The sequence below is a fragment of the Urocitellus parryii genome, chromosome X (assembly GCF_045843805.1).
Source record: "Urocitellus parryii isolate mUroPar1 chromosome X, mUroPar1.hap1, whole genome shotgun sequence".
In the NCBI taxonomy this organism is placed as follows: domain Eukaryota; kingdom Metazoa; phylum Chordata; class Mammalia; order Rodentia; family Sciuridae; genus Urocitellus; species Urocitellus parryii.
Window position 1 is genome coordinate 63,740,028 of NC_135547.1, and position 24,706 is coordinate 63,764,733.

Consider the following 24,706-nt stretch of genomic DNA (forward strand, 5'->3'; position numbering starts at 1 on the left):
AAGTTATTTAAGCTGCCATGAAGCCTGTCTAATTTGGGACCATACCCTTGTTCACTTTGGCCACGGGCATCATTAATTGGTCAATCAATTTAAGGGTAAATTGATCAAGACCATTTTTACCATCCAAACCAGAATTAATATGGTATAGTGGAACACTTTCAAAACTTCTAGACATTGTGATTAACTGTTCATGCGAAAAACTCTGTACAAAAGGGTTGGATAAGATCTCTTCCAGATCCTTCCAGGTGTGTTATTTTGTGCTAAGTAAAGTAGCTGAGTATTTTTTTCCCCTAGAAACTATGTGTTCTTTAGGGATTAGAATCAAAACTCACTTGAGTGTAGTAATCACAGCTGAGTGGAGCCCTATATCATAGGGTTCAAATATTTCCTGAGTAGCTTCCTTTCTGCCTGGCCAGATGATAGAAAATCTGGCATGTAATTTATATTCAAATATTTAATAATACTAGGGCCATAGCCTGGAAACATTTGTTTGGGTTCTCAAAATTTTCTTTTGTTTATGCCAGTTTCTTTTGCATTGATGTGTCTAATTGTACACTTAAATATTCCAATGGCTGTGGTTTGGGGTTGTGGCTCAGCGGTATAGTGCTTGCTTAGTATATGCAAGGCCCTGAGTTTGATCCTCAGCACTACATAAAAAAGATAAATTAATTAAATAAATAAAGGTATTAAAAATATTAAAGTGGGTATAGTAAAACAGTATTGAAAATAACTCTTGAAGTGTATATTTTTTGCCATGCTTCACAATTTACAAGATTTTATGTAAAAATTCCTCTGCTTCATAAGTCACACTACAGTGAGGGTGTTAAGAAGGTTAGTTGTTAATACTTTCATTTATTGTTTTCTATTTGGAAACTGAAGCAGAGATTTTATTTTATTTTTATATTTTGCTTCCATTTACAGGAAAATATATGGTAGGGAAGATGGTTGTGGTGTATCTGTTTGTTAAGTTAGAAAACAGTTAAATGGGCATATCAGTAGCCTGTAAAACTATGTGATGGATCTAGAGAGGTGGAAATTATATGATTTCTTTCCTAAAAAGATAATCACAAGATGTTAGAACTATATTTGAGTATTATTTGAATTTATATTTTACAGGATGAAGGTGTGGTTAAAGAAATTCCTATCATTCATCATGTTAAGGAAGGTTATGAGAAAGCAGATCCTGCACAATTTGAGTTGCTCAAGGTTCTTGGTCAGGGATCATTTGGAAAGGTAATTAATAATTTTCTACATTTCTGGTTTTTAATGTTTTGATAGTTGTAAACAGAGAGAATGCCTTTATTTTATTTGTATATTTTTTATGCAATGCTGAGGATTAAACCCATTGCCTCACACATGGTATGCAAATGCTCTGCCACTGAGCTACAGCCCCAGCCTTCTACATTTGTTTTTCTTGTAAACATTTAGTAAAAAAGTATATACATGAATATAAATTTGATAAATGTTTCTAAACTTCTCAAAATATGCACACCTGCCTTTATAAATCATGTCAAAATTAATCCTGATGGTATATATAATTAAAAAGAACCAATAAAAATGGAAAAACACATAGGTAACTCCAGTTTTATTAATTTTATTTCTGTTGTTCTTTTATTTCTATTTTCTTATACTTCTGTGTAGTAGGATTTTCGAATCCCCTGGGATTACTGATTTCTTTATGAAAAAATGCAGCATGCACTTTTTTAAGTGCCTAAATCAAGGTAGTTAGATTTTTATGGATAGTAGTATTCCTTGTCTCCCTGTTTATGATGTTACAAACACAATTTGCTGTGTGATGGTGATTACATGTACATTAGGTCTATCCTTGAAATTAGAATTTATATTTTAGTTCATGTGTGAATTTGTAGGTTCATCTATCATCTGTTAAAGTGAAGTAGATCATGGATGTGTATAGTAGAACAAGGGTAGGTACTGGCTGATAGGTATTATGTGAAATTCCTGCCTTTAAAGAATTGAAAATTTAAGAAAGCAAAAATTTGAAAAAATTACTCATACACTTATTATTAGGATTGTTTATTAAGTGTTTGATACCATGTTTTCTTGGAAAAAAATAATATGTGGGTCTGGTTCCTGACCTTTGTACATATAATATCTGAGACATGATTATTGCATATGTGCAACAAGTAACAGCCTTTAGTAAAACAGCAACAACCATAATTTAAGGAGGAGGAAAGTTAAGTAGAAACTAATTTCTTACTAGTTGAGGTAGTTTCAAAGGGAAAAAGGAAGGCAACTGAGCAGTGGTTAGTTATAGTGCTCTGGAACATTTTTAAAGAAAGACATTTATTGAGTATTTTGTATGTGCACAACAGTTGTATGAATAGTATTGGTGAATATATTGGAGACATTAGTTGTCTTAAAGTAACTTAATGTATCTGCACTGTAGAATATAATATGTGAAATATATAGAAACATTTTCAGGCCACACAAAGAACAAAATGAGATGAATTATGGCTTGGCAGTAAATTGGTAAAAAGAGATATCTGAAGACACCAGATAAGGCAGGGTTCCAGGGAGAGAAAAACTAAAAAGGGCTATTAGTGGTGGTAGACAGATGGTTTTCAAATTGGCCTGTAGAGTAGGCATGTTCATTCTAAATATCTTTATTTGAATGATTCTGGGAGTATTTCTTTCTCTATTTTTAAATTTTTAGCTATTTTATGATTTTAATTTCAGAAGAACAGAGATGAATTTCTTTTATATACCAAAAATATAAGTATTTGACTTAAAAATCTCACCAGGCAAACATTCAAACCATTAAAATTAATTGTTTTCTTATTTGATATATTTATTCATATATGCATTTATTTAGTCCCAGCCTTATTGAAAGGATTTAATGCATTAATAGATGAATATTAAATAAAATGGAATTAAAAATAAGTGGCAAAGTAGATGGAAGCAGAAATATCAGAGCAGGAATGATTAGATGAAGCCAGGAATTCATCTTGTTTTTCACAAATATTTGATATAAGGTCCTATAAGACTTCTAAAAATGGGCCAAAAATGAAGACTTCAGTTTTCTGGCAGCCAGTATAGGGAAGCTGATATATTCTAATGTGTGATTATTGATAATATCTTTCAGGTAGAAAGAGATTAAAAAGACTAGAAAAATTTCTCTCATGGATCTTCATAAAGATGATAGTATAACTTATTGAACTTTTTTCAGTCATATCTTCACAATCAATATAGTAACATGATGGTGAGTTGTCAGTGTAGTCCTAATTTCACAGAATACTCAGATTTGTGTAAGAACTTTGGTTCAACAAGGACAATGCTAATTTTTTTTTTAAATTCCCAAAACTAAAATATGGAATAGTGATGTTTATGCAGTTCATTAACCAAACCAAAGAAATATTATTTTTTTCCTTCTTAAGATATGAATATACTTTCTTATCAGTATTATATATCATTTGTGTAGGCATTGTGTGGGTATGACTTTTTATATGCCGAACCTACTCAGGAATTTGGAAAAGGTTGTGAATCAGATAAGGGTAGGAGCAATTCCAAGAAACTTTGAGACTGCAGAGTTTTATTTAATTTTTTTGTAAAGTTCGCACTTAAAAGTTAATAAATGGGATTTTTAGTTCATGTAAATTCTTATGATATTGAATGTCTTCATAGTGTACTTAATGGGAGGGAATTCTAATAAAGTCAATTAAATTTATTCTTTAAAAAACAAGCTTTATCATCACGAAAGTTACAAAATTCCTTACTAAGCATATATAGTATTATGCTATTAATGATCAATAGCACAGTTTAAAATATAGAATATCTAACAACTTAAATTATTATATCAAATTCAGACATAAAACATGGTTGAAATTATGAGATTGGACTTATGTATACATCATATAACATATCATATTTATATAAATCATACATGCATGAATTATAAAAAAGAATGTTTTTACTTTTGTGATAATAAAGCCTTTAACTTGTAAGACTTAAAGTGAATTTTTAAAAATTGAACTCTTGTGCTATTAAATAACTGAATAACTGTCAAGTAATTATTTAAAAATATATTTTATATTTTAAAATATCCTACAGTTGGTCTTTTCTCTGTAATCAGCATTTAAATATGTGTGACTTTCCAGTTCATCTGAATCAATGCTAATTGCTTACTTCTTAATGGAAAATATAAAATTCCATGTGATTGACAGAAAAAATATATTGGAATTACTCATTTCCTTTCTGGGCAATTTCCTATTATTATTTTAGTGGAACTGGAAAGGATTCTCTCCTGTTTGGATAGATTTGGTTTTAGATACAATGTTGGGAGCCACAGAAATACCTCTATGTTTGTGGAAAAAGGACAGAGAGATATGATGTGCTGAAAAAAGGCAGATCAGGAAATGAACAAATGGTTACTTAGTTTGTGAATGATGACTTCTATTATGTGACATATTGGGATTCTAAGGAAGGTTAGAAGAGCTAGGAAAAAAATGGCTGCTGTGTATGACAGTGTATTTGTGAAAGCCTACACTATTCCGTTCTTCCTTATTCCCTCTTCTCACCCTGTATACTCTGTTCTTTGCAATTCCACTAAGGACTGTGTTCTTGAACAGTATTTCTCATGTATAGTTTGCATATACCTGGACATCCCCAAGACCCTTTCAGGAAATGCACAGGTCAAAGCAATTTTATAGTAATTCTAAGCTATTAATTGTACAACTGCTGGCACATTGGCACAATAAATGTAGGGAGTCCAAATAGTACCAGTAATCATTGTATTCCTTACTGCCCCACTCATAAGGATGTCCATGATGAGAGATTAACAATTTATTAAAACAGTTTATTAAAATTTTATGAAAACTCAATCTTCAAATACTCTTATTTTTAATATTCTATGATGAAATAGGAAGTACACATAAAACTGTTTAACTGCATCTTGAAATACAATAGATGTCTTAAAGCAGAACATTTGTGCAATTTTTTGAGCTGTAAGCTGAAGTAGCCAATTTTTAATGTATTACCATTTATACTTGAAAACTGGTTACTATTAAATGGTGCCAATGCCATGTCATAGATTTTGAATTAAGATTTCTACCCATTTTGCTGAAATATAATTATCACATAGATGATGTGGAATTAAGGGTTTTGAGTTGTACTTTGGGAAGAGAAAACACGAAAATTAAATAGTTAACAGCTCTCCCATCTGCAATTTTAGGTGAATAAGTTTGTGTTATGTAGTTGTATTTTAAATTAAAGCAACAACACTTGATTAGAACTTATTAGGATTTGTGTAGCAAGTTGAGATGGAGAACAATAATTACTTTTTAATTAAAAATGAAATAAATATTTTATAATAAATAATTCTTATAAAATTATAATCTTTTGGTATTTCTCTTCATAACTGAAGCCTTGTCAAAATGTAGCTTTTAATGAATCATATTCTTAATTTGAATATATAATATAATACTTAAGTTTTCTAGTAATATTAAAGAGTTAACATTCACTTGTTTATTGAGATAATGTGCCACCTTGATTCTTTCATGTGGCAGACAGAAGATAAGCATTGCCTCTGATTTCTTTCTACAAAATAAAATGCCTGGTAACTTCTAAAATAGACCAATAAGGGAATAGAAATGGAGGTATTAAATTCACGGTAATAAGATTTGTTTGTGCTTTAAGGACATGGAAATGGACTTGGGTCTTAGAAGGAGGTTTCCACCTCAAATTAGTCATTCATTGTTTTTTTTTAATTTCTTACATCACAAACTTCTCAAAGTATATTACTGTGTCATCTCCTTTTAAAATTTTCATTTCTAAAGTGGTATTATGCATAGTGTGATTTTACTCAGTGACGCAGAATGAGAGAGTATATAAATTACACTATACTTATGGGAAAGGTCTATCTTTATAACATTAGAGAAAATTCAAGAATAAAGATGTGCTAGTGAGTTTATGGGTAGCCAACTATGTCTTCATTTTTCTAGCTTTCTGAAATGTATAGACTATTTTTTTTAATCTATAGTTACTTGACTGCAATAGCATACCAGAACTTCTTGCTCTTGTCTAAGTGATAGTACTTGTCCATCAACCTTAAAAAAAAGACACACACACACACACACACACACACACACACACACACGAACAATGACTTGAATTTCACTTTTTAAAAAATTCTCCTATTAGGTGTTTCTGGTTAGAAAGAAGACTGGACCTGATGCTGGGCAGCTCTATGCAATGAAGGTGTTAAAAAAAGCTTCTTTAAAAGGTAGAAAATTAGAAAATTTATTAAAACACAGTTTGTTTAAAAAATATGCTATATATTGCATCTATAATGTGAGTAGATGTAGTTTCTTCTTAACATTAATAATTGTTAAGTTTTCTAACCAGCAAGTAAGTGATTAAAGATAGTATATCTGGGTAAATATTTCATGCTTAGAAATGTGACATATTTAATTTAATTTTATCAAGATATACTCTTTTCTTTCATTGATTTTTTTTCCCTGTAATATCTGTGTTGGTGTTACATATTAAGAAAGCACAATCACCTACATAAACTTTATACTATCTTCTAGGCTGTGATAGAAATAGCAATAAGCTCAGTTTTAAATGATATACCATTTGCACAATAAAGGCTAATACACAAGAAATACATAGTAGGCAAATATTGATTTATGCCACTATTACCTATCTCTAGATATATATTGAATGTGTTGATGTTCTGAGAATATGGTCATTATTATCTAGGAATATATATACTGTAAATTTAGGCACCTATGAAATTATATATTTTTTATATTCTTGATTGGTAAATCATTGATTAGATCATTATTGAAATTATCAACAAGTTTAATATAGTCTACTCTCCTGTAATTTTTAGTTCGAGACCGAGTTCGGACAAAGATGGAAAGGGATATACTGGTGGAAGTAAATCACCCATTTATTGTCAAACTGCACTATGGTATGTAATCCTTATTATTTAGAGAATTAGAAAATGAAGATTCCCTTTTACACAATAAAATAATAAGAAAAAATACTTCAAGCATATTAATGTATTCAACTATGTAAAATGTATTTATCTGAAATGAGTATAAACATGTAACTTTTATTTTTATTTTTTTTATTGTCTGTGTTCGTTAATTTGTCCAAAGTAACAAGATATTGTCTTCTACTTACTTGTCTAGAAATATTCCTATACTAGGCTGCACCTCCAGTGATCTTAGGCAATATACTACTGTGATAATTTATGTAAAATATTTGAGTATTTGTTCATAATAACAATATTAATTATTTCCTGGTTTTGTTCAAGAGGACCATGTAGTTACATTAGTCTATTTGAACTATTTTTTATACATAGAAGTAACAAATTATCATTTAAAATACTGAGTATCATAGAAAAAAACAGGAGCTTTGGAGTCAGGTATTTCTGAATTTGAATCATGGCTCCAGGGTTAAGTTATGAATGAGATTATGGCTTCTCGGGGGAAGTAAAAAATAAAATTAAACTACTGATACAGTTTACTGTGTCACTGTCATTTTTCTACATTTAAAAAATTAGGAGCAGCTATTTTTTATACTTATAGTAATTTCGACAAATATTACATTAAAATATTTACTGGTAAATATTTTATATTTAGTTGTAGATGAACACACAGTATCTGTATTTATTATTTTTTGTGGTGCTGAGGATCGAACCCAGTGCCTCATGCATGCTAGGCAAGTGCTTCACCACTGAGCTACAGCCCCAGCCCTACCCAGTTGTATTTTAAGAAACCTACAAAAAAATGTTCATCCATTATTCCTTCACTCTTTGTTATCCTAATAGAATATAAATAGCATTATCTGAGGACTTTTAATCTCCAGTATGTCATTAATCATTAAGCATCTATTTATGCAAAACACGGTACTAAATGCAGTGATTATGGAATTAAAGTCTCAGACCTCAAGAAATTTATACTCTATAGAGAACATAGACATGCAAATGAAAAAAATTATAAATCAAAATGAAATAAGTATCATAAAAGAGGCATATATAAAGTATGATGAGATACCAAGAGTAACAGCAAATAATTTTCATGTGGATGGGATTAAGGATGCTATAGGAAAGTAAGAAAAGGAAGAAATCATGGAAGGATTAATGAAGGAGGTATCGTTTTTGTTGAGCTTTATGGAATTAATTGATTTTCTTTTTTTTTAAAGAGAGAGTGAGAGAGGAGAGAGAGAGAGAGAGAGAGAGAATTTTTTTTTTAATATTTATTTTTTAGTTCTCGGCAGACACAACATCTTTGTTGGTATGTGGTGCTGAGGATCGAACCAGGGCCGCACGCATGCCAGGCGAGCGCGCTACCGCTTGAGCCACATCCCCAGCCCCAAATTAATTGATTTTCGATAGATGGCTGGGGGCAAAGTTCAGACTGGTAGAACAACATACTACAAAAATCAGAGAAACAGTGGTGATAGAAGTTTCTGTGTAAAGGTGTAAAGCCACAGGCAAAGTTGATTATGTTCTGAAAAGGAATTCATAGCTATTTTAACATTGGATTAAGTAATGCATTTAATTTTGAGATGTTATCCAACAATGGATCATGTGAGTAAATATTTAATTGCTTTATAGTGTTTAGGGATAAGATTCTAAACAGACATATTAACTTAAAAGTATATTAAGCTTTTAAGCCTTTTAGATTATACTGTTACTACATTATGATTTATAATTAGCTTTTCAGACTGAAGGGAAGCTGTATTTAATATTGGATTTTCTCAGGGGAGGAGATGTCTTTACAAGATTATCCAAAGAGGTGAGTATGTATAAATTTTTACTGTTTTATAGAAACAAAAATTAAGAAAACTCATATTTTCCTATAGAAATTCAATTGGTAATTATTGTTTCATTACATAACATTTAGTGATGTGATAGTCAATGGCATTTTCTGTCTGCATGTCATTTAAATCATCTTGGTCTACTACTCATTATACTTTTAAACACAAAAAACATATGAGTAACTGATTGAAGAGGTAGGATCAAGCCTAGAACTTTGGCTCCTCAAGATAAATGCCTTTCAGGTTAGTTTTTAATGTGTTCATTAATATAGCTTTATTGAAGTATAATTGACATACAATTAACTATACATCTTAAATATACAATTTGATAAATTTTGACACTATAATTAAAATCAAATAAGTAGCATATCCATCATCTCCAAAAGTTTTCTTATGTGCATTTGTAATGCCTTATTCCTACCCTAACCTACTGAATCTGCTTCTTGTCATTATGTGGTTTGTATCTTCTAGGAGGTTATGTAAATTGAATTATGCAATATATATTAATTTTAGTCTTGCTTAACTGATCATAATTATTTTGATTCATCCTTCATTGTTGTATGTATCAACAGTTCATTTTTATTACTGAGTAACATTGCCCATTTTATGGATACTCCATGATTTGTTTATCTCTTCACCTGTTGATGGATGTTTGAGTTGTTGCAGTTTTGGAATATTACCAATAAAGCTGCTGTAAACATTCATGCACAAGTGATTCGTTTCATTTCTCATGAGTAAATGCCTAGGAATATAATGGCCATGTCATATGGGAGGTGGATATTATAGCTTTTAAAGACACTGACAAACTGTTTTCCAAAGTGGTTATATACTTACATTCCCACCAGCAGCATATAAGAGTTTTAGTTGCTTCATATCATTAGTAACGTTGGTATGGTCAGTCTTTTATAAGTTGGGACATCTGATAAATCTGATGAATCTGTACCTCATTGTAGTTATAAATTTCATCACACTTAATGACAAATGATGTGAGCATCTTTTCCTGTACCTATTTTCTGTCAGTCTTCTTTGATAAAATGTGTTTAACCCTTTTCCCCATTTTAATTGGTTTCTTTTCTTACTGTGTTTTAAAATTTCCTTATATATTCAGATGACATTCCTTGATCATATGTTTGTTGCAGATTTTCTTCTAGTTCATAGTTTTGTCTTTTCAATATCTTAATGGTACCGCTTGCCAAACAGAAGTTCTTAGCAATTCTTATAAAGTCTTACTATAGTTTTTGCATTAATAAATTGTGTTTATAATATCCTGTTTAAGGAATATTTGCCTCATCGCAGGTAAAGATTTTCTCCTATATATTATAGAGGTTTTGTAGTTCAGGTTTTACATTTAGATTTCTGATCTATTTTAATCTCATTTTAATATATGGTTTTAGGTATGTATTGAAGTCTTTTATGTGAATATCCAGTTTTTCTAGCTTCATCATTGGAAAATACTGTCCTTTTTTCATTGAATTATTTTTTATTTTATTTGAAAACCAAAGGATCATATTTTTGAAGGACTATTTCTGGATACTCTATTCTGTTGATTCATCTGTCTTTATGACAATCCCACACTGTCTTGACTACTGTACCTTTATAGTATATCTTGAAGTAAGGTAGTATAATTCTTGAGCTTTGGTTTTCTTTTGAAAAGTTGTTTTGGCTCTTCCGGTTTATTTGAATTTTCATATTAATTTTGAGATTAACTTTTCTCTTTCTAAAAGGAAACTGATAGGATTTGATTGGGATTGCATTGAATCTATAGGTCACTTTGCATTTAATTGACATTTTAACAATATTTAGTCTTTCAATCCATAAACATGATTTCTCTCTTCATTTATTTAACAGTTATTTATTTTCTCTCAGTTATGTCTTTTTTTCAGTATATAGGGCTTACACATCTTTTGTCAAATTTATCTCTAAGTGGTTCCTATTTTAATGCTAAGAAGTCAATAAATTTTATCAATAAGAAATCAATAAAACAGATTTCTTAATTTTAAATTGGATGGAAATACTTATTCCTCTTATGTTTAGTTTGTATACCTTTATGTAGCTCAACATAATTGTTACTTCTAAAACTTTAAAAAAATAGATTTCAGGGACATTGTATTTGTTTTCTGTGACCAAGTAGTTTTACTTCTTCTTTTCGATTATGAACATCATTTATTTCTTTTGTCTTTGCTACATTGCCTTTAACCTCCAGTCTAATAGGACTGTTGGGAGCAAACATTCTTGCCTTGGTTCTGATCTTAGGGGGAAGCAGAATTTCACCATAAACCATTAAGTCAAACATTTGTATTTTTAGATGTTTTTCTTTTTCTTACTGCTTTGTAAAGAGTTTTTTAATGGATATTATGTTTTGTGAAATATTTTTTTCCATTTTATTGAGTTGATTTTGTTTTTTCATCTTTAGTCTTTTGATGTGGTGAATTACAGTAATCGATTTTCAGATGTTGAACCAACCTTGCATTTGTATAAGAGCCCCATTTCATCATGGTGCAGTATACTTTTTGATATTGCTGGATACTATTTGCTAAAAGTTTAATAACTTTTGCATATATTTTCATGATGGATATTTGACTAATGTTTTTATATTATTTTCTATTTATGGTATCACAGTAATTCTTTCCTCATAAGATAAGTTGGGTAGGATTTTTTTTCCTGTTCTTTTCCTATTCAAGAGTTTATGAAGAGTTTATGTAGATTCAGTGATAATGGTTCTTATATGATTGATGTAATTCACCAGTGAAGCCATCAGAGCCTGGGGGTTTTGTTTACAATGATGTTTAACAAAAAATTCAATTTACATGTAGACTTAAGGTATTCTTTGTTTTTTAGTGAGCTTTGCTAGCCTGTGTCTTTCAGGAATTTATCCGTCAATGTTACCAAATTTATAGGCATAAAGTTGCTCATAATATTCCCTTATAATTTTTATTTTATAACTATGTAGTTGTTGATGGTATCACTGCTCTTATTCTTAATGTTAATAAATGTCTTCTCTTTTTTTGTCCTGTCAGGAGATTATCAATTTTATTTTTCTCCTAAAAGTACCAGATTTTGGTTTTATTTATTTTTATCCTCTATTGTATTTCCATTCCCCATTTCATTTTTTTCTGCTTTAGCCTTTATTACTGCTTACTTCGTGTTTCATTAGCTTTTCTTTTTTCTATTTTTTAAGATGGAATATTAAGTTATTCATTCAAAGACTTTCATCTTTTCTATTGTGGGTATTGGTACAAATTTCCTTCTAATTACTGCTTTAATGTCATTCTCACAATTTTGTATGTGGCAGTCCCCTGCTCATTTTTCAATATACTTTTAATTTTCCTTTATTTCCTTAAATTATTGGGTATTTAGAAACATTATTTATTTTACAAATATTTGTTCCTTTTCTAAATATTTTGCTAATATTGATTCCTAATTTAATGTCACCATAGTCATAAAACATTTTTATGACTTGAATTCTCTTAAATTTATAGTTGCTTTATGCTTCAGAATAAACTGTATGCTTCAGAATACAGTGTCTCAGTAAATATTCTATGTGCCTTTGAGAAGAATATTTGTTCTGTTATTGGGTGGTAGAATGTTCTATAAATGTCAGCTAGGTCAAGTTTGTTAATAGTGGTATTTGGTCTACTATATTGTTACTAAATTCTATCAAATTTTGTTTCATTTATTTCTGTCACTAGGTTCATAAATCTGTCCGTGCCCTCCCCCCCCCCGTACTGGGAATTGAAACAGGGGCTCAACCACTGAGCCACATCCCCAACCCTATTTTGTATTTCATTTAGAGACAGGGTCTCACTGAGTTCCTCTGCACCTCACCGTTACTGAGGCTGGCTTTGAACTCGCAATTTTCCTGCCTCAACCTCTTGAGTTTCTGGGATTACAGGTGTGCTCCACTGCACCTGGCAGTTTCATAAACCTTTATGAACATTATTTCTTCTTGATGAATTGACTCTTTTATCATTATGTTGACTTACTTTTTCATTTTTTTTTACTTTGAAATCCACTTTGATGTTAATATCAAAGTACTCTAGGTGCTTAAAAAAACTATTAGTATTGGTTTAGTATATCATTTTCCAAATTTTAACTTTTTTACCCATTTGTATCTTCATATTTTAATGTGTGGTATTTAAGGAAGCATAAAGTTTCCTGGATTTTTATCCAATCTGAAATATCTTTAACTGGGATTTTAAATATGTTATATTTCATATGGTCATTGAAATGTTTGGGGTTAAATCTACCAGTTGCTACTTATACTCTTTTAAGTCTCATTTATTCTTTGTTTTTTTTTTCTTTTAAATAATTTTTGTACTATTTTATTTTTTAATCACTGCTGTTATCAATATTAACTATAGCACTTTGGTTATTATTTTAATAGTTTATTTAGTGCTTATAATATGAATCTTTAACTTAGGGTCAGGAAACTATGGTCTTTAGGCTGAATATAGCCAGATTTTTTTCCTTATGGATAAATTTTAATTGGAATACAGCCATCCCCATTTGTGCAAGTATTTTCCATGACTTCTGTCATGTTTTAATGGCAGCATACGTGCATAATCATTTTTATTGGATGTAGACATTGTGAATATAATATTTTGCATGCTATATACTTTTGTTTTCCTATAAATGATATGATATATAGCTTTGTTCTTAACTGAAGTTGTTGAAAACAAAGTTGAAAATACTTTGTTCTTGAAATACTTTTATCATCTTTTTTTGTTTTGTTTTTGTTTTTGTTATGGTTTTGTTTGTTTTTCAAGTACTAGGTATTGAATCCAGGGTCTCACACTTGCTAGACAAGCTCTGTACCACTGGGTTACACCCGAGGCACTGGATCTTGATTTTAAGCTTTGTTATATGGGACTAGGGCAGCATTTTGATTAGGGTTATTTTTCCCCACTATTGAAGCAAGACTCTTCATAATGCTTTAACCAATATACTTCAAATTGTGAGGTATTGTATTCTGACTGTTGAGGACTGGAGTTATTCTGGGCCTTTGTGAGCTTGGTAGATTCTCATAATCCTTTAAAGGTATTCTTTTCATGGGCTCAGGTATTTTCCTCTGATATATGATTGGAATTTCTTACTAGATTTCAAACACTGTGAAATGTACCTTGTAAGGTAATGAATATCTGGATATTAATTGAGTTTATTTTTTTTTCAAGATGTCAAAGTAGTATTATCTTCAGGTCTTACTGGTTCTTAAACTGGTCCAGAATAGCATTTGGCCAGGAGTTAACTTTTCTGTACTATTGAAGTAAAACCCTTCTGATTACTCTGATACTTGATGTATGAGGTTTTTCTGCTCTGGCTGGAGGAAATGGGAACTATTACTGGCCTAGTGTGAGTTCCATGGATAGATCCCTATAATCCTTGTTTTTTTGGTTCAGAGTAATATCTTCACTTCTATATGCTATGCATTTCTCTGCTGTATGCTTGAGGAAACTGTCTACATCTCTCTAGAGTTCTCTCTGCTATTTTCTTTGTTCTATTTCTTTATCCTGTGAATTCTGTTATCCTCTCAGACTGATAGCTCCAACCCATTACATTGGATACTCTTCTGGGCTCCACTTAATTTAGCCCTCCCTGCACTACTACTTGGAAATTTTTTCAGGTGGTAAGCTGGGGAAATTTTAGGACATGCCTTATTTGTTCTTCATCTTTCAGTATTCGCTGTCTTTTGTTACCAGTTGTCCATTGTCTTTAAAAATACCATTTCATATATTTTGTCCTGTGTTTTAGATGTTTCAGGCAGGAGAACAACTCTAGTCCTTGTCTACTTCATTTTGTCCTGAAATAGACTGGGAGGACTGTTTTAACTGGATGATAGTGGTTCAAAATCTCACTTGCAGAATTTACAGTGTTGGGTGTGGGAGAGTTACTATGGTTTCCCAGAGCTATGGAACTTGCTGTGAAAAAGGAAGAATATGTTTCTGGGATATTAGCCAGTGATTAAGTGGATAAGGTCTCTGCCTTATGTATCTCTATCTCTACTACAGTGACATGCCATGCATGAACATAGAGTGTGTTCTTGGTATACTTATCATTATAGAACAGAATTCAGTATATGATAGGGTCTGTGTAGGAATCCCCTTCCAAGATGGTTCTTTAAAGAATTTTTTAAAAGCTGATCCCAAGGTTTATAGGGACAGCAATATGACAAGGCTCCAGAGTTCATTATTTCTTGTGTTAGATTATAGAAGTGTCACAAATGTTTGTGAAAAATTCTTACTTGTAGTCATTTCTAATTTTCTTTTAAACTCTTCAGACCTCCATTCTCGATGTGGGACTATCTAAACCCATACTAGCACAGAGATGCAGTCAGTAAGTTTTGATTCCTAAATCTGGAATATTAGGTAAGAGCAAGCATTTTAAATGCATTTCCCAAAGAAAATAAATTAGTTTATTCATTGAACAGGCTTTAAAAAATTGATTCAATGTTTACTTCTATAGGCAGAGTATTATAATTAGTTGTTTGTTGGTTATACTTCACTTGTATATATAAAAACATTGTTAAATAATCCAATATAAGACTTATTCTTTTCCTTAGAAATACACTTTTGAAAGTACATTTTTGGTATGTTTTAAGGAATTTTATAGTGTATATTATTTATATTTTAAAGGAAATGTATGTTTCAAAATATCTCTTTTCCACAGATCTCACACACACACACACACACACACACACACATACACACATACACACACTAGTACACATACAAACACACAAAATTTATGCACTACTTTACTGACATCAATAAAATATGGTTTAATGAATGACTGGTTATTTTTAAGCTGTTGGTTAAAATTAATTCATAGTTTTAACAAAATTTGAACAAAGCTACAATAGGAATTTTTGTTTGAAATTGGCATAATTATTTTATACTATGGGCAGGAAATTAAACAAATGAAAAAAACTAAGAAATTTTGAAAATTCTAAAGGGCACTCTTCCTTTTCTCTATTTCTTTGTTAAAATTCTAAAGCTTTGAACTTAGTGCAGTGGTGTCCACCTGTAGTCCCAGCTTACTTGGGTGGCTGAGGTAGAAGGATCTATTAAGCCCAGGAGTTTGAGACTGGCCTGGGAAATATAGTGAGATCTGCCTCAAAAACAACAGCCTTTAAAAGGCCCTATAAACAACATATCACAGTTTCAAAGTAAGATCAGAAGCATACTATGTGGCTTAACAATATCCTATTATATATGACATATTATTATGTATAATTTTATACATATTATTATGTATAAAGGAAGAATCATAGATTTGTGGCAAACAAATTGTTCAGTAAATGGTATTTGAGAAATGGTTAGTTTTTTCTTAATTGAAAATACCATTTATATCATATAAAATGTAAATTTTTCTTATTAAAGAGCTAAGTCTGGAAAATAATTACTGTATCCTAAAAGAAAATACAGATAAATATTAAGTTGACCATTGAATGGAGAAGGTTTTATTAAGCATTATAGCAGTTAAGAAAATGCATGCAGAAATGATGAATAAATTACACTATATAAAAGTAAGAACTATTGAACATTAAAAAACAACACATAGTTGGAAAATATTTGCAACTGATATGATGGAGAAATGACATTTTTAACATTTAAAAGGCCTGTACCAATTGACCAAATAGTAAGTTAATAGTGGAAAACAGGCAAAAACATTACTGTTTTTTCATGAAAATAAAAACATACTACTAAACACAAGAAATGTTCACGATATGAATAAATATTTAAATTAAATCAACACTGATCCCATTTTTGTATATCAAATGTAGACAGATTTTTAATGGTTTATTTGATGGTGTCATAGATGTGGAAAGACAAATGCCATCTCAAACTGCTGATGGGAGTGGAAACTATTGTAACCTTTTTGGAAACCAATTTTATTGTGTATATCAGGAATCTTGGACTATTTATACCTATTTATACCTGTTTTATTCCTGAGGAATTCATTTTGGGAAAATAATCATTATACTGATAAAGATGTATGCCTATTTTATAGTTATTTTAAACAGTGAAAAACTGGAAATATCCTAATTATCCAGGAGAACAGTGACGTACATCATGGCAAATGAGTATGGTTAATTCTGTACAGTTGTTGAAAACTGTTTAAGTTAGGATAAATAATATAATATTATAACATAATATTAAATTCTGATAAAGGAGAACACTAATATGTATAGCATGACTTCAAGTATGTTAATATAATTCATACATTCATACACATATATACACAAATAATATAATAAAACTGTAATAACAGATTAAGAGAGTTTTTCTTCATACTGAAATTTTGAATGATTTTCATTTTGGAGAGGGATTTATGAGTAGGGTAATTAAAAAATATGAAAGCATTATTGGCAGTGAACTTAAAATTTAGAAAGAAATCATAGTATGTCAGGTGATAGAAGTGGCTTCTGTGGAAAAGATCATTCTTAGGGGCACATATCCTATCCCTGTGTTTAAATCCTTAACCTTCATACTTGGTATATTATTTTGGGCAAATTAGTTACTCACCAAATCTCATTTGTAAGATGTGGCTAATACCTACTTCATAGAGTTGTTTGGCAGACTCTTAAAATAATGAATGTACAATGTTTAACATATAATTAATTGTAGTTGGTGCATAGTTGTTACTTTGTAAATTTCTTATTTGTATAAATCATGAGGCTTTGTACCCAGAGAACTTCATGGCTTGATGTTAGGTTTGACATAAACTTTAATCTAGACAATGTTTCTTTGAGTTTTTTTTTTTTCCCCTGATGGGATCAAACCACCCATGTCCTAATGAATGCTAGGCAAGTTCTCTACCCCTTAGCCACATCCCTAGCCCTCTTCCTTTATACTTGTAAAAAACTTTTACTTAGGGTTTACTCTTGTGTTAGGTTTCAGTGAACATTTTGATTATTCTTGCCCGTAAGTTTAAACAAGTAACAAGTATTGTTTTCTATAATATAAACAGTCAAAATTAATGCTTCTGAAACTTAGATAATGAATATTTGTTTTTTTTTCCATTGATCATTTTAAAAAGTATCTTTAATTGCTTACTCTCTGGAGTTTTATTAGTAGTTCGAATTATGTATTGTGAAATGTTGTGGCCATAATACTAAATGGCGAAACTGGTTAATGGATTTTATGATATTTTATTCAAATTTTGAGCCTTATTAATGACCCATTTTTTAATGAAAATAACTCAGGGCTAAAAAAAACCACTTTTGCCAATTGGAAGCCCTTAATAATCTCTAAAATTTACATGTAATCATGGAATAGTTCCAAATTTGGTATATAAATTAACATTTACTTGTGAATGAATATAGATGTAAACTGTTACAACAATAGCTTCTTGTTGTACATAAAACATTTTATAGTTTAAAAATATTTTTGCCCCATATAAACTAATTTAATTCTGACAAGAACCGAGGGAAATAATACAGATATTTTCCTTATTTTTTAGACTTAGAAACTGAGGCTAAGGGGGCTAAGTGATGTCTGATTTTAAACTGTGTTTTCTGGTTTCAAGTTTAATACTGTGTTCATTTTGTTATAACAGCTCTCTTTCCAAGCACAGAAAGATTTTGGAATACAGTGTCATTAAACTCATAAACTTTGCTAACAGAAGAGGCTTAGAGGTACCTCTTAGATAGGAGATGAGTTTAGAATTGTGTGTGATATAATAGCTACTAGTTTAACAATTCATAGTGGTATATTAGAGACTTTCAGTTTCTATAGCTGAATGAAATGAAATACCTGAGAAGTGAGAGTAGATGGTGAAAAAGAGAGTAACAAATAATGGAATTACCAGTGTTAAAGCAAAATATCATATACTTCAAATACCTAAGTGTACCACAAGATAATCAAAAAGGGTGAATTGTATGTAGTATACTTAGTATAAGAAGATATAAAAATATCATGTTTTAGAAAGATTAACATTAAAATGGGTAATATTTAAGAAAAAAAGATTCATAAAGAAATTAGTTTCACCTATCTAGAAATCTTAATTCTTTGTATACATAATCATTATTCCAATCAATAAGAATTGACTACACTCATTTTCTTATTATTTTCCCAAATTTGTCTACTGGTTTTTAAAGAAGTACATTTTTTAAAATACTCAATATTAGAAGAAAGATCAAATGGTATATTATTATTTTATTTCAGGTTCTGTTTACAGAGGAAGATGTGAAATTTTACCTCGCAGAACTGGCCCTTGCTTTGGATCATCTGCATCAATTAGGAATTGTATATAGAGACCTGAAGCCAGAAAAGTAAAACTATATTCTCCTTATGTATCACTGTTTTTTTATATTTCTACTATGAGAACTACATTTTGACATAACCCATTAAGTTTTTTTTTAAAAAAATCATAAGAAATTCTGTAAAAATTACATGCTTTAATTTTTAAATATTTTTTAGTTGTAGTTGGACACAATACCTTTATTTTATTTATTTATTTTTGTATGTGGTACTAAGGATTGAACCCAGCGCCTCGCACGTGCTAGCGAGTTCTCTACTGCTGAGCCACAATCCCTGAATTACATAATGAAACTAATTTGTGAAAAGTAATCTTCATACAAACAAACTTTAGTTTTAAGTTAATTACTTAAATTTTTTTTAATATACCAAATAATGACCTGTTTTAAATTTATGATGTTTTTATATAAATGTATTATATGAAATATTTTATTCCATCTTACTGAATGTGAATTTTGTTTTGCAGCATTTTGCTTGATGAAATAGGACATATCAAGTTAACAGGTATGCAAATTTTCATATGTACTAAACCCAATGTTTTTCATTTTTCATTATTTTACTGTTTGTCTCAGTCTTTTTTTCTTTCATCATTTGATTTGCATTTCGTTAATCTAGTGAAATAAGTTTAATTAAAGATTAGGTAGCTTTTATTAAATTTTAATTATAATTTAAAATTCAGGCACTGTACAAATAAAAGTGTTTGATTTTCTACCTAAAATACATGATCTTATTTTCAGCATAGACTGAAAGATTTTACAATACTCATGATGTTTGAAATATAGTGACAACCTCTCTCCCCATTTATTTACTCTGCAAACCCTTTTCTGTTCTATATCTATAATTTTATTATTCTGAGAGTATTATATAAACTAGTTTTGTAGAGCCACATAGCAATCACTCTCCTGTTTAGCTGGAGAAGTAAAAACTTACATTCACACCAAGACCTATCCATGAATGTTCAAAGCTCCTCTGTTTGTAAAAACCCAAGACTGGAAAAGACCCAGGTGTTCTTCAAAGGGTGAATGGATAAACAGTGATGCATCCATATAATGGAATCCTATTCAGCAATGAAAAGGAAAGTTCCATTAATTCTTGATATAATTTGCATGGATTTCAAAGGCATTTTGCTGAGTGGACCAATCTCAAAGTTTACATATGCTTTGAGTAGATAGTAAATTCTACATTTAATTATCAGCATGCAAGAAAAGAGATAAAATGAAAATTTGATCTTTACAGACAATTTTATACTGGTAGAAGTTTAGAAGGTTAGTTGCTCTAAATTCCTTAGTGTACTGCATCAATGTAAAATTAAAGTATAAAGGTGTTACTTTGAAAACAAAAGTAAATGTGTCAAAGTTAATACAAATTTTAGTGAATCTTATTGTTTCATAGCCTGATTCTCTTTTTCATATATCTAAGAAACAGTGTAAGTTTGCAAGGGATTGAAAGCTGAAAAGAAAATGTATGAAGAAAGAACAAAAGAATTTTGAAATTTTATATAACATATAATTTTTTTATTTTAAAGCAATTGAACTTTAATCAAAAAGCTAATTGGAATTTAATTGCTCCTTTCATTTTTTTCTTAATATGTCATATCTGTTTTGTCAGAGATGACAAAAGGAGATGGAAAAAAGAGTAGAATAAATTTTACCTTTATCTCTCCACCACAGTAAGTTTAGTTGGGTGAATAATTATGCTAAGTTGTATTATATTTAGTCTTCTAATTGAAATTCTGCTTTTTTATAGCTTTTAGAGACTTAAACTGGCTGAGGAGGAAAGAGTAGTTAGGATCAATGTTAGTTTATAAGCACTGGACACAAGGTATGTGATAGTAAGAAAATATGACTTATTATTTCTTCTTACAATGCAGAGTATTTTTGTTACAGTTGTACTACTATTTATTTTAAAGGAAATATACAATAATGAATATTATTTGGTGATTTATAGTTTTATGATTATAACCTAATTCAGAGTTTTGTGATAAAAAGTACTCTTGTGGATTAAACCTCAGAAGTATTCCAGTAAGGTTTGTTAAAGTGAGACCCTTTACAGCAATTATTTTAAAACTTTCTTCTATTATATTTTTTCTTTAATTTCTTTATACTTCCTTCCTTCCTTTTAATTTTTCTTCTTTTTCTGCCCTTTTCCCCTGCTTTGTCTTTCCTTCTCTTTCTTTTCCTATTTTCTATTTGACATTTTAAACACTATAATCAAAATATAGCAGGCTGATTGCTGTTTTCATTGATACCAGTGGGCTCTAGGTGGACTACAGTGATTTAGGAATGTCTTATCTAGGCAGAATCATCTCCAACATTGTAAACTTTCCCAAGAGTAATCTTAGACAAAAGCATTGGTCTTTTTCCCCCTACCTGTTGATATTCAAGCTTCTCAAGACAGCTGGATGTTAGTGGCATCGACCTATAATCCAATTTATTCTGGAGGCTGAGGCAAAAGTATCACAAGTTCAAGGCTAGTCTGGGAAATTTAATAAGACTGTCTCAAAATAAAATTAAGAGGACTGGGGATGCAGTTCAAGGTAAGAGCACCCCTGGATTCAATTTCTGGTATTGCAAAAGAAACCTTAGGAATGGACCTAATGTTTTAACAAGCTACTGTGGAATGGCATTGGACTATAGAAAAGTTTCTGCTTTAATGGTGCTTTCAGGATTATTTGTCTCATACTGAGATTAGATTGTATAGCCAAACATTACTAAAAGGAGAGTAGGTATCCACAGATATCTGCATACTTGCTTGTGCACTATTTATATTGTACATGACTTAATATTTCTGAAACTTACCCTCTATAGTGTATAAAAATATCTTAATTATAGAAGGACTTGCCTGTTGGTAGAAAAATATGTAATAATAATAACTCATTAAAAATATAACTTGAACTCAGACTTAAATTCTGTAGTTGCTATAATATGGTTTTGAGGGCCATAATTTAGGGGTTGGTAAGAAAGGTAGGAATGAGAAATGTATAAAAATTTAAATCACACAGTTCTTAAGTATTTTAGAGAAAATGTGTACATAAGAAAATCATTTTAGTAATTTATCATTGGAATTACTTTTGCTTAATTATAAATCCTCATCAAATTGATTGTGTTCTGGGCATGCATTTTAAAATTTAAAATCTTAGAGTCATTTAAGTTTGCAATGATGTGAAATACACTCTTGACCTCCTCTTCCCAAAACCCTTCCTTTATGTCACTGATTTCTATATTTTTTTTCCAAACTAGTTGCTTGGAAAAACCAGTGTTTAATATCTATCTCATTTAATCTTGTGGCTTGTTTTATAATGGTAAAATTTTTGTCATTTAATTGTTGAGCAGACTTTAGTGTTAAACATCAGTTTTGTCAGAAATTTTATGACAAAGGAACTTTTTATCTCTTGGCGTAAATCTCTGGAAAGTAACAGAAAGACAAAAAACATTCTCTTCCTTTTCCCCCTCTCCCTGAAGTGAACAAAGAAGCCAGTATCCTTCTCTATAAGAGATGCAGCTGAACTGACCTCAAAGACTGTTATTATATTTAATTTTCTAATATTTAATTTTCTAAAAGGAATGTGCATGTCTTAAAAGTCTCAAAATACAACAAGTTAATATTTAAGATTAAAAAGATTTTTAAAAATTAAAATTATAGTATATAAAGTTATTAAATAAGGATAAGAGATACTTTAAATGAAAATATTGAGCATTTGAGAGAAAATCTGCATTGAGGGGCCCTAAAATTGTTATTGTTGTCTTCTATCATAAGACGTAATATTGGTCTTGTAGCTTTTTATTTTATTTATTTTTTTATTAGTTACACGTGACAGTACAATGATCTTGACATATCATACATTTGAATGAGATGGGATATAATTTCTCATTTTTCTAAGTGTACAGGTTACAGAATTACATTGGTCATGCAGTCATGAATATATCCACAGCAATAATAATGTCTATTTTATTCTGCTGTCCTTCCATTCCCCCACCTCCCCTCCCCTCCCATTACTTCTCTCTACCCAATCTAATGTGACCCATATTGGTCTTGTAGCTTTTTATTTTTAAAATTGTGTATAATTCACATATAGTAAAACTGATCTTTCTGATCCTTGTAATGGGAATGAATATCTTGATTGCACCAGTGTCAATATCTTGGCTATTTTATTGTATTATGATTTTGCAAGATGTTATCATGAGGGAAACTGGGGAAAGAGTAAATAAGATGCCTGTAATGTTTTATGTAACTGCAATTATTTTAAAATATAAAGTTTTATTTAAAAAATTATTCTGCAAGTCTTAACAAATACTATACTTTTATAACTAGCAACAAGATAATAGTACAAAATAGTTCTATAGCTCCTGAAATTAGACCATTAAAAATCAGTCCTCCCTTTACTTCAAGCTAACAACAACCTACATTCTGTTACTACAGTTTTGCCTTTACCACGAAGTATATAAACATAGACATACATTATATGGCCTTTTAAGCCCAGCTGTATTTGTCTAGGGTACTGCATTTGAAATTCTTCTGTATTGTTGAATGTATCACTACTTTTTTAATTGCTTAGTGATATTTCCATTTTATGGTGGTACCTTGGTTTGTTTATCCATTTGGCAATTAATGGGTATTTGGATTATTTCCGGTTTGGGGCAGTAATGAAAAAAAGTGCAGTAAACATTTGTATATAAGTTTTTGCATGAACATACATTTTATTTCACTTGAGTAATCACCTAAGTATGACATACTTGATCATATGGTAAGTGTATAGTTAATAAGAAACCTCCACACTTTTTCCCAGCTTGGTTGTACCATTTTGCCTTTCCACTAGCAGTGTATGAGACCCATAGTTGCCCTTTATCCTTTCCAGTTCCTGGTGTTAGTATGTTTTATTTTAGCTATTCTAATAGACATTGAGTTATATCTAATTATGGTTTTATTTTGTGTTTCTCTAATAACTAATGAAACTGAGCATTTTGTCGTATATAGGTTTCTTTGGAGAAGTGCCTCTTTGAATCTTTTGCCCATTTGGAAAAAATAGATTATTTTTTTTCATATTGAATTTTGTGGGTTTTATATACTAAAAATATAAGTCACTTATCTAATATGTGATTTGCAAATATTTTCTCCCAACTAGATTCTTTTTGATTCTCTTAGAATATTTTTAAAGACCAGTTTTTATTGTGATGACATCCAGTACATCAGCTTTTTTTATTCTATGAATTATACTTTTGATGTTGTATCTAAGAAATTCTTATCTCACAGATTCACCAAGTTTTTCTTTCTACATTTTCTTTTGGAAATTTATAGTTTAAAATTTTATGAGAATATAGGTCTATGATCCATTTTGAATTAATCTTTGCTTTTGGCATGAGGATGGATTTTTTATTAATACTTTTCCTATTCTGGCATGACTTGTTTAAAAATATGACTTTCAACGGAATTGTTTTTGCAATATTCCAATAAATCATTTGGCAATATATAGCCACTTCTGTTACAGTGGGTCCTAATGTGATCTTTATCACTGCAGTATGCAAAATCATACAGTAGAAGTTGTAGGACTTACAGGGGAAATGGACTTAGATGTATAACACTAACATCTTTTAACAGTGACACACTCAGCAAGTTATGGAATTATTCTTGGTGTTCACCAAAGACTCATGGATAAAGAAAATGTG

At 30.2% G+C, this 24,706-nt stretch overlaps 1 protein-coding gene across 6 annotated transcripts in view; it reads left to right on the forward strand.

The window, feature by feature from the left end:
* The window catches only part of Rps6ka6 (ribosomal protein S6 kinase A6), a 95,736-nt gene that overhangs the window by 41,833 nt on the left and 29,197 nt on the right, over positions 1-24,706 (forward strand). For all 6 annotated transcript variants that reach the window (XM_026410542.1, XM_026410537.2, XM_026410540.2 and 3 more), the window contains 6 exons: positions 1,117-1,233; positions 6,157-6,238; positions 6,851-6,931; positions 8,686-8,765; positions 18,951-19,057; positions 19,510-19,547. In XM_026410542.1, the coding sequence (XP_026266327.1) occupies positions 1,117-1,233; positions 6,157-6,238; positions 6,851-6,931; positions 8,686-8,765; positions 18,951-19,057; positions 19,510-19,547 (505 nt within the window). The remainder of the gene's footprint in view (positions 1-1,116; positions 1,234-6,156; positions 6,239-6,850; positions 6,932-8,685; positions 8,766-18,950; positions 19,058-19,509; positions 19,548-24,706) is intronic.